At 37.9% G+C, this 11721-nt stretch overlaps 1 protein-coding gene across 6 annotated transcripts in view; it reads left to right on the top strand.

The window, feature by feature from the left end:
- The first annotated feature begins 731 nt into the window (after positions 1–731).
- The window catches only part of LOC110092432 (lysine-specific demethylase JMJ25-like), a 63830-nt gene continuing 52840 nt past the window's right edge, over positions 732–11721 (top strand). For 5 of the 6 annotated variants that reach the window (XR_003700096.1, XR_003700097.1, XR_003700098.1 and 2 more), the window contains exons 1-2: positions 732–858; positions 962–1025. Coding sequence is in view for 2 of the 6 variants with exons in the window: in XM_020816987.2 (XP_020672646.1) it covers positions 976–1025 (50 nt within the window). In the remaining 4 variants the exon portion in view is untranslated. Of the gene's footprint in view, positions 859–961; positions 1026–7183; positions 7265–11721 lie in introns of those variants that run through there. The other variant, XM_028693103.1, reaches the window with a different exon arrangement.

Raw genomic sequence — 11721 nt, 5'->3', positions numbered from 1 at the left:
GGGGTCTGGCCTAGTCAATTTGACCAGGTCAACCCTTTGACCTAGGGATTTTGAGAAAAACAAGGTCAACAATGGGTCTTCCAAGGGCATAAATCTTTGCTTGCTGGAGCTGTTAGGGCAATCATGTTTGGTAGTACAACTGTTCATTAACTGAGCAGCAGTGAAGGTGCAATGTCGGCCCTCAGATTTGTGTTTTGGAGGCTGGACAACATTTTGGTTGCTGACTAGGCTGCTTTGGATATTGCAAAGCACTTGCTGTGCTGTCTACTATTTCTCTCTTTGGGATTCTATCATCTATAGTTAGTAGTTTTTAAATATAAATGCCTGCTGATTTTTTTTTCTTTTCTTTCTTAATAAGTTGTGCTTTAATTCTTAATGTTTTCCTATTATAAAACTCTATAAATAGTGTCATGTTTTGGTAGTGGAGTATTCCACTTTTCTTCCTTCCTTTTTCTCTACTACTTATTTCCTACAAGTACTAATACAAATGCAATATTGCCTCTTTGTTAAAAAAATCAATTACTTGGATGTATTAGGTACCCTGAACAAACTACAGTGGATGTTGAAGTTGCTTGCCCATTCTGTCGTGGTAACTGCAACTGCAAGGCATGTTTGCGTGTATTCCTTGATTTTAAGGTAATTTAATCTCTTTTTTTTTTCTCTCTTATTATGCTTGGCTTGGTCTGCAATAGTTTCTTTATGTGAACTTATTGCATATGATGTAGTTTAGCCGAAAAGAACTGGATGACACATCCAGATTGCAGCATTTGCTCTATCTTTTGCATAGAGCTTTACCTATCCTCCGGCTTATAGATAAGGAGCATAAATCAGAGATTGAAGTTGAATCAAGGATTCAAGGTAAATTTGGGTTAGAAAGCTTGCAGGTATTGATATTTATTCGTTTTATTGTATTTTTAATGATGGCTTTATAGTCTTAGTACAATTTTTCTTTTTCGTACAGCAATAAAATCAGATATGGTGGTTGTACCAAGGACTAAACTAGACAGTGGGGAACGCATATATTGGTAAGTCTGCACAACTACATTGATCATAATTTCTTCTTGAACTTCTTTTGTTTTTGACTAGAGCATGAAAATGCATTTAGAAGAACCTAGGACCAGATTACAATTATATGCTCATATCCTTTGACATTCTATTTTTGCTGCAATAGCATTTGTTTTACATTGTTGTGTGATTCTATATGATATTGTTAAACCGGTCCCTAGTGGATCGGTCCAGCCGGCCCCTTCTAAGGGGGGAGAGAGAGAGAGAGAGAGAGAGAGAGAGAGAGAGAGAGAGAGAGAGAGAGAGAGAGTGGCAAGGGCTTTTGGGTCTTTTTGTTTTAATGAGTAATTGTATGCTTTAAGTATGAGGGAGAGATTAGGGTTAGGATTATGCTTGCTTATTGTGTTATCTTGGAGTTTCTTCTTGGTGCCTTGGGCTCTAGATTCATCTAGAGATTAGGAGAGAACAATCCTCCTCTTGTATTGAGGATCAATTGTATCTTGCTTTGTTTCTTTCCGTTGATTTGATTCCTATAATAAAATCTACTATTTTTAATTGTTTTCATTGGAATTGGTGAGTTTTTCCTGCTGATTTTTATCAATCTTGTTAGGGTTTACTTGAAATATTCAAGTATTTCCTATCAAATTGGTATCATAGCAAATCTTGGGATAATTGGTGGGCTGTTTTGGTGAATTTCATCTGCTGTTCTTAGGCTGGTGAAGGAGGAAATTGCTGTTTTTGAGGGCAAAATCCAGATTTTTGAATCTACAAAAATCCGGGGATCGATGGTGGCCAAGAAAGTGGATGCACTTGAGGAGAGACTTGAAGGGGAGGTGAACCAAATTAAGACCACGGTGGAGGACAAAATTTTCTCCATGGAAGGGTAAGTAGCTGACTTACGGGACATAATGAAAAAGATGCTAGAATTCCACATCTAAACGACGACTTTAGCGGCAAAAGGGCTAGAAGGAAAGAATACGAATTTTGAAATTCGTAAGGAGGAGGATGAGGTTGAGATCGTAAAGGGAGAAAGAAGAAGACCCCATCTGGAGCCTTTCCAGAGGAAGGATAGAGGAGGAAGGTATGGGGAAAAACATGGGTATGAGGGGCAGGAGCAAAGGGATGCTGAATGGGAGCGCAAAGAGGAATATTATGTCCGCCGAGGTGCTGATTTCGAAGAAAGGAGAGGGGAATTTGAATGAGGTTTTGGGTATGAAAGGGCAAGGGACGATCAGGAGACTTGGGGAGGGCCAAACACTTGGGAAAGGTGGAAACTATGGAGGAATAAAGAGAAACGGGGGAGATCAGAAGGCGAGGAAGCTGAAGATGTTCATTTTGAAGGAGAGGACGCACATGGGTTGATCTATAAGGTGGAGTGGTACTTCGTCATCAATGGGTTGACGAAGGAGAAGTTAACAGTAGCAGACTTATGTTTGGAGGGAAAGTCGTTGTCATGGTATTAGTGAAGGGACCAGAGGAGACCCCTACGAAGCTGTAGAGAGTTCAAGGATTGTTTAATATAACGTTTCCAAACCGACAAGAGAGGAGATTTCTATGAGCAATTCTTTGCACCAGTGCAAGATTGATCAGTGGCAGACTGCCAGAAGAGGTTTAAGCATCTGGCCAGTCGGGTGGAGAAATTTTCAAAGACAACATTGCAGGGGAACTTCCTAAAGGGGCTCAAATCAGTGATCAGAGCAGTAGTGAAGGTCATGAGGCCTCGTGACTTAGGAAAGGCCATGGAGTTGGTACAGCTGGTGGAAAATCAGATGTATCATGAGAGGGGAGTCAGGAGCAGCAATTCAAGGAGCTTTTATAGGATGACGACCACTCTTGTAGCACCCAAATATCCGATAGCAGGAGGATTTTGTGAGACCACTAGGGAGAAGGCAGTAGGAGGAAGTGGGGGGAATTTCAAGAGGCTGACAGAGAAAGAGATGCAGGAGAAGAGGGCAAAGGAGTTATGTTTCAGGTGTGATGGGAATTATACTCCAGGGCATAAGTGTAGGGATTGAACTCTTCAGGTTCTCACCGTCTGTGATGATAAGGAAACTGAGGAGGGAGGTGAGGGAGAGCTTGAAGAAGAGATGAAGAGAAGCTACATTTGGATCTTTCAGATGTTTCCTTGAACTCTGTGGTAGGATTCATTACGAATCATACCATGAAGTTGAAAGGGAGGTAGTGGTACTGATTGACAGTGGGGCTACTCACAATTTCATTTCCACTCAGGTCGTCGACCAACTGAGAGTGAAATTGATGGGCACCGATTATTATGGGGTGATGATGGGTACGAGGAAGGTAGAGAAAGGTCAGGGGATCTGTAAAGGTGTGATGTTGACCATCCAAGGGATTAAGGTGAGGGAGGATTTTCTCCAACTGGAGTTAGAAAGTACATATATTATATTGGGGATAAAGTGGTTGCAGACATTGGGGGACACCAAGGTCAATTGGGGGCATTCAAGATGGAACTGATGGTGGATGGAAGAAAGGTGGTGATAAGGGGAGATGCAGGGCTATCCAAAGCCATGATATCTCTCAAGACCATGGTGAGATGTATACAGGAGGTGGGGGGAAGGTTTTCTGGTGGAGCTGCACAGACTAGAGAGAGTTAGATTAGAGGGAGGGGACATACCTCTCTCAGTACGACCGCTGATTCAAAAATTCGATGAGGTTTTTCAGCCATCTCAGGGATTGCCACCACTAAGGGAGCAGGTACATGCTATCACCTTGAGGGAAGGTGTATCACCCATCAGCGTCAGGACACATCACTATCCTCAATTTCAGAAAGTTGAGATTGAAAAGTTGATTAGAGAAATGATAGAGGCAGGAATTATGAGGCCAGTGTTAGTCCGTTTTCTAGTCAAGTATTTTTGGTTAAGAAAAAAGATGCCAGCTGGAGGTTTTGTATGAACTACATGGCGTTAAATAAGGAGACTGTGCTAGATAAGTTTCTTATAATAGTGCTTGATGAGTTGTTGGATGAGCTGAGTGAGGCAGTAATCTTCACCTGAAATCAAGATATCTCATATCAGAATGAAGAAGATGTGCCCAAGACTGTTTTCAGAACTCACAAAGAGTATTATGAGTTCCTAGTGATGCCTTTTGGCCTTACTAACGCACCCAGTCACTCATGAATAAGGTCTTCATATCTTATCTCAGCTGATTTGTCTTGGTGTTCTTTGACGACATTCTAGTTTACAGCAGGACAGAGGAGCATTGGGAGCACTTGAGGATGATGCTACAGGTGTTGCAGGAGCATCAGCTGAGGGCCAACCTGAAGAAATGTGGTTTTGCTCAGTCCAGTGTGGAATATTTGGGCCATATTGTGTCCAAAGAGGGGGTAGCAGTACATTAATAAAAAATTGAGGCTATGTTGTGTTGGCCAATACCTAAGAATATGAAGGAGATGAGAGGATTCCTATGACTAACATGATACTACAAGAAGTTCATGAAGGGGTATAACACTATAGCATGACCACTAACGAAACAATTGAAGAAGGATGAATTCCTATGGGGGGAGGCAGCCACATCAACTTTTGAGGGCTTTGATGAAGGCTGTACTAGTCTTAGCACTATCGAACTTTACTTTGGTGTTCGTAGTAGAGACAAATGTTTCAGGATATGGATTGGGGGCATTGCTCATGCAAAATCATCGACCCATTGCCTATTTCAGCTTGGTGCTGATAGCTAGGGCTAGGTTGAAATCAATTTATGAGCGGGAGTTGATGGCCATTGTATTAGCTATCCAGAAGTGGCGGCCCTACCTATTAGGTAGGCATTTCGTTGTCAGGACAAACCAGCGGAGCTTGAAGTACTTGTTGGAGCAGCCGATGGTAATAGGGAGCATAAGAGGTGGCTGTCCAAGTTGCTGGGTTATGATTTTGAAATTCAATATTGGCCATGAGTGGAGAACAAGACGGCATATGCCTTGTCTAGATGTATGGGGGAGGTGTAGGAGACAACATTGTTAATTCCATTGATGTTAGATTGAGAGGCCATTAAAGAGGAGAGTACCCAGGATGAGGATTGGGAAAGATCAAGGTTGATTTACTGAGGGAAGGGAGTAGCCATCTGGGGCATTCCTTGGAAGGGGAGAGACTTCTGTACTAGGAGAGGTTTGTGAAGCTTAGGATATCAGTTCACATTCTACAGTTGCTCAAGGAGTTCCATGGGAGCGCTATTGCAGGGTGCAGAAGATCTACAGGAGACTAGCTTCAAAGCTGTAGTGGAAGGGGATGCATAAGGATGTGAAGGAGAGGTTAGCCAGGTGTGAGGTCTATCAGAGGAACAAGTACATGACCATGTCTCCAAGAGGATTATTACAACCACTAGCTTTATCGGGTTGAGTATGGGAGGAGGTGCTCATGGATTTCAGGGCTACCTCGACTAGAAGTGTTCACAGTGATCCTGGTGGTGGTGGATTGATTGAGCAAGTATGCTCATTTCATTCTCCTACGACATCCATACACCGTAGTGGCAACGTCATCAACATTAATCAGAGAGGTTGTCAGACTGCATGGAGTACCAGAGGTTATAGTATCTGTCAGGGATAAGGTTTTCTTCAGCCATTTATGGAGGGGGTTGTTCAGACTACACGGGACAATATTAAATAGAAGCAGCGCCTGCCACTCACAGACGGATGACCAAACATAAGTGCTCAACAGGGGCTTGGAAACTTACTTAAGATGCTTTGTGTTAGAGACATCCAAGTTATTGGCCAAATGACTAGCATGGGCTGAATATTGATACAACACCTCTTTTCATTATGCTCTCAAAAGACCCCATTCAAGGTGTTGTACGGAAGGGATGCACTTTGGGCATAGCAACACTCAAGTTTCTTCAGTGGAGTACTTGGAGGAGAGGGACATGATATTGGAAGAGTTGAAGAGGCATCTGCTAAGAGCTTAATATATTATGAAGAAACAAACAGATGAGCATATGAAGGAAATCCAATTCGAGGTAGGGGAAAGGGTGTTCTTGAAGCTCCGACCTTACGGGCAAAGGTCTGTCGTGAACAGGAGGAATGAAAAGCTTTCCCCATGATACTTTGGGCCATATGAGGTATTGGAGTTGCGGCTTATCTGTTGAAACTATCACCAATTGCGACTATACACCCGATGTTCCATGTATCTCAGTTAAGGAGGAAAATTGGGGATTCTGCAGCATGCTCTGAGTTATTAGTGACACTAACGGAGGATTTAGAGGTGATTTTGAAACCCTTGGAGTTGATGGTGGTTCACCAGAGAGAAGAAGGAGCTAAGGAAGTGTTGATCAAATGGAAGAGCCTCCCGGACTATGATGCCACATGGGAGCCATATGAGAGGGTGAAATATTAGTTTCCCTATTTTTACCTTGAGGACAAGGTGATTCTTTGTAAGGGTGGTATTGTTAGATTGGTCCCTAGTGGACTGGTCCAACCGGCCCCTTCTAAGCGGGCCGGTTCATGTATGCTGGAGAAGGGGCGATGACGAGAGAGATTGGGTGGGGTCCACTAGAGTTTCAAATTCAAAATTGGGAGCTAAAGGAGGGGGCGACATGGGCTTTTGGTTCTTTTTATTTTAATGATTAATTGTATTTTTTTAATGATTAATTGTATGCTTTAAGTATGAGGGAGAGATTAAAGTTAGAGTTATGCTTGCTTATTGTGTTATCTTGGAGTTTCTTCTTGGTGTCTTGGGCTCTAGATTCATCTAGAGATTGGGAGAGAACGTTCCTCCTCTCGAATTGATGATCAATTGTATCTTGCTTTGTTTCTTTCCGTTGATTTTATTCCTATAATAAAATATACTATTTTTGATTGTTTTCATTGGAATTGTTGAGTTTTTCCCACTGATTTTTATCATTCTTGTTAGGGTTTACTTAAAATATTCAAGTATTTCCTATCAGATATACGAAAAAATATAAAAGATTTTTATATTTTATGGGCCAAAAATTATGTTAATAATGTTATTTTATAACATTTAAATGTTCCTTGTATCGTTTATAGATTGTATTGGCTTAATAAGAATAAATTTTCATATCAAATGAGGTTCATTTGAAAAATAATCAGGCCACTAGAACAACCATTTTGGTTGAACTCTATGCGCACCTGTTGTTTTTGTATTTACATGCAGTATGATATGTACTTATATGTGGCTTTTGCAATTTTTTTGGGGCATTTACTTTTGGATGCTTTTAGGTTATTGAGCTACAGGTGTCATGATCCAACCTCAGCGCTCAGTTAATCCAAGTTGGGCACGAACGACAATGATGAATGGAGGTGAACTGCCCATATGTGCTCAATCTTTTGTTAAAAAAAAAAAAGATGGCAGAACATTCACATCGTGGATAATTCAGAATTTATGCATGCATCACAAGTAATTTATGACAATATATAATCGTCCAAAGTCATCATCCAAAGCAGAAAAAGGCCACAAAACTTTGATCTTTTCATCAAGACCTTCATTAGATACAAAACTATAAATGTATTAAATATTTAAATGTATTATCAAATGGTCCACATTACATTATAATACTTTGCATTGGCATAATAATTTTATCTATAAGAGCAGTTGACATATGATTGAATTTAATCATAATAGTAGCATAACACATGAAACGTAATCGTAATAGTAGCGTAATGTATGGTATCATAATCACAAACATTGATATAGCATTTGTAGAAAGTAGGAATATAAAAAATTATTTTGGATTTTATTACTTATTTCTATACATAAATTTTGAGATATTTTTAAGCTCCTTTATGGATATTATATATGAAAAAAGTGAATACAATTTACACAAATAATAAAAAATCCCAAAAAGGAGCTGATAGTCAGTCAGGTAAAGGGAGAGGAGCACATGAATTTCATTTTAAGGTTTAAGTGACAGAGAAGATGCATGATTAAGCTCTCCTTAATCCATTTGCTCAATATATCATACTATGATTGGCTGTATAGTGGGACCTGTGGCACTTCTATCCTTTCATTAATAAACATGTACAAAAAAATCTGTTACAAAATAGATGTCCATCTATCATGTATCATTCAATGTGTTCATCTATTACAAAACATCAAAATAACAAAAAGAACCTCGCACCCAGCGTCTCTCTATGGCAGTCAATCAGTCAATACTGATTAGCAAGTTTTCCTGAAAACTCCCCAAAACTAGGGAGTGAGCTGACACTCAGCAGGTATCAAGTAAATCTATAAATTACAATTACAATGTAACGAAGATCAATATGCATGCTTTAATATGAAATTGAACAACATGTAACTAAAGAATTAAACAGTATATTGTCATGTAAAGGTAGTCGTGCACCTATATCTATATGATTTCCTATGATCATTTTCTATTTCATAAGTTTAATACCTCTTTCATTTCATGCCTTTTAACTTGTTTTTGTTTTCTATATACATATACATTTATTTTATTCGGATTCTATACACCCGTATCGGAGTACCGAAATTATACTGATCAGGTACATACACATATTGGCCATATCATTTTCCTTTATCATATTGTCCCGAAGAGCCATATTGCTTCGAAGAGCCATATTATGACAAGACACCATATTGGTACTCCGCCTCAATATGCGCAATTTTATATGCAATAACTATCATAAGATAAGTGACTAACATATATATCAATCATATGTTTCTAACCATCAAATTTTTTATGCAAGGTTATATGAAGATTCTTTTTGAATTAAAATGTGGAACTTTCTAAGTAGCATAAACAAGCCAATAATTATTGTAAGCATGATAGCATACTATTTTCATTTAGAATAAAAGAATTAACATGTTATTCTAATACTAAAACATATCACAGTGCATTTAATTTTTAAAGAGCATAAAAGAAAGTTAAACTTGAAAAAATTAAATGTACCTACTTCAAAAAAACAAACAAATCTCGGAATGCGTGTAAATTGTCGTCCAACCTCGCGACAATCTCTCTTTACCACTTTCCTTTCCAAGACCTAAGGGAAATGATTATCATTAGCCCAAAAGGTCTATATTCAATAGTGCATTCCCTTCATTTGATTCCCAATCTTTATAGGTTTCTAGTTTATTTTAAATTTTTTGGTTTTCCCTAAAAAAACCCCCCAAAATTGGAAACACAAAATTCTTTATTTTCTTCCTATGAACATACAAAGACATCCCCTTAACCTAACTAGACTTTAATTTAATTTAATTTTTGGATTTCTTTTATTCAAAATTAGGAAAAATAAAGTTTTCATACAAAACTTTGATTTTATCTCATTAGAACATTCCTATGGTCACTAGGAATAATATTTGTGAAGACCTTCTCAAAGAAATCAAATTTTGGAAGAAACAAAACCCAAAATTTAAAGCTAAAAAATTTTAATTTAAACCCATAAGAATCCTTCTAATATCGATAGAAACTATTTTCGTAAAAGCAATTTGAAAGAAAATCAAAATAGGTGAAAACCCTAATTTTTAGAAACCTAAATTTTTTTTAGGAAAACTAAATTTTCATGGTTAGAATCCTTCCCCAAACTTTCCCTATCGTTATTACTGAAAAAAATCTTAGTTTTGGAGAAACCCTAAAATTTTCTCCTTCAAAATCTAAAAAAAAATGAGGATTTCTAGGTTTAGGAACTTAACTTTTTGCTTTTTAAACCTTCCCCTTCGACCCCCCCCCCTAGTCTTGCTGCCGCCGCCGTCTCCCTCTCCCTCCTTCAGCCGAACAAAAAGAATGGAAGGACCGAAAGTTTCCGATTCCTTTGAGCTTATTTGGGCGGTGGGGTAAGGGAAATGACGCATGTGCCCTCACATGCAAAAAGTCTCTTAAGAATCGGGAAGGGCTATTTAGTCATTTATATTTAAGTAGACTTCGCTGATTTTTTTTTATTTCAAATCTAAGCAAAATTAACCCTAAGTCCTCTGCACCAAATTGTTCGAAATTTTATGTAGAATTTTATAAAAATTATTTCGTCAAATTTCGACAATGTTGTAAATTCACCTATTTTCGTCTTGGTGCGTCACAACATGTTGCGACACTACGGTTCGACATTTTCGAGTTTTACATGGTTGTTTTCATTGTGGCTGCTTCTTGCTTTCTGCGTCGAGAGAGAAAAGGGAGAGTAGAGAGGGAGATAGCTTACTATTGGATAGAAAATTTGGACTAAATTTATTCAATCCCCTTTGAAATAATACAAGGTATCCCTATTTATATTAAAACAACCCAAAAGGGCAAAAATGTAAAATAGCCTAAACTAAAGACTTATACCAAAAACAGTAATAACATTTCAAATGAGAACCAATATCTAACAACTGTTACTTGTGTTCAAACACAAAGTTGGACCAATTATTTTCCTAATTTAATTGGATTACATCAAGGATTAGCTTTAATCCCCATATTTTTTTGCTTTAGTTAGATGTTCTTACCGGACATTTGTAGGAGGATGTACCCTGATGTATGTTTTTTGCTAATGATATTCTTCTTATTGATAAGACTAGAGAGGATCTTGAAGGTAAATTGGAATTATGGAGGTCAACTTTAGAGTTCAAAGGTTTTTGTTCGAGTAGGTCTAAAATCGAATACATGGAGTGTAATTTTAGTAGTAATATATCTAATGGAGAGATTGTGACTTTGGGCAAATAAATCATTAATAAGAGCACACGTTTTAGATATGTCTATTGTCTAGAGTTATGGTGAAATAGATGGAGATATTGTTAGTGGAATTCAAGTTGGATGGTTGAAGTGGATGAATGCATCAGGCCCGTTGTGTGATAGAAAGTACCCCTAAAACTCACAGGAAAATTCTATAAGATGTTGGTGAGACTTGTAATGCTTTATGATGTAAAATGTTGGCCATTAAAAGAGAGGCATACAATTAAGTTAAGTGTTGCAGAGATGAGGATGCTTAGGTGGATTAGTGGCTTTACTCTTAGAGATACAATGTGAAATGAGCATGTACGTGAAAAGGTTGGAGTATCTCTAGTAGAAGATAAAATTATAGAGAGTCAACTTAGATGGTTTGGTCACATAAAACATCGGCCTTCTATGACCTGGTTAGGAGAGTAGCTGTTTTAGATTTGGCCTATGTTAAGAGATGTAGAGGTATACCTAAAAAATTTGGTTAGAAAATATTAGAATTGACTTTTTTTATTAGATTTAAATGAAAACTGGACTCTTAACATGACACAATGGAGAAAAAAGATTCATGTAGCCGATCCCACGTTGTGGGATAATGGCTTGATGATGTTGTTGTTAGATAAGATGCATAACACAATAAGTATATAACACGATTCTCAAACTTCTCTCACTCATGTACATCAACCAATTTCATCAATGATGATTAATATAATTCCTTTCTTGGTTAAGATCTTTCAAACTCCTCATGCTATCCTCTATTGGTCATTCTAATATACAAAGCAATGCGTCAATTATTAGGCCAACAGAATTTCTTAAAGTTCATCATTATATTTATATAAATACTATTGAAAAATATGGGAGAAGAAAACTAATTTTTCATATTCACAAAGGTAAAAAGGGTACATAATTTATAGGAGATAATAGTCCTCCTAGCAGACAAAGTCATTAAGGCCCTAGCCGACCAAATAAAGGAGCGAATGAATAGAAGGAAATTCGATTAATTAATCTATAATAGATCGTAGCAAATAATGTTAGCAATGAATTCATTTCCTTAAGAAAGTAATGACCGAATGACAACTACTAGGTATAATATGATTTCCATCTGGAAGGCATGAC

The sequence above is a fragment of the Dendrobium catenatum genome, unplaced genomic scaffold (assembly GCF_001605985.2).
Source record: "Dendrobium catenatum unplaced genomic scaffold, ASM160598v2 fragScaff_scaffold_29, whole genome shotgun sequence".
NCBI lineage: Eukaryota > Viridiplantae > Streptophyta > Magnoliopsida > Asparagales > Orchidaceae > Dendrobium > Dendrobium catenatum.
The sequence above is the reverse complement of the archived record's forward strand: the minus strand, read 5'-3'. Positions and strand labels throughout refer to the sequence as shown.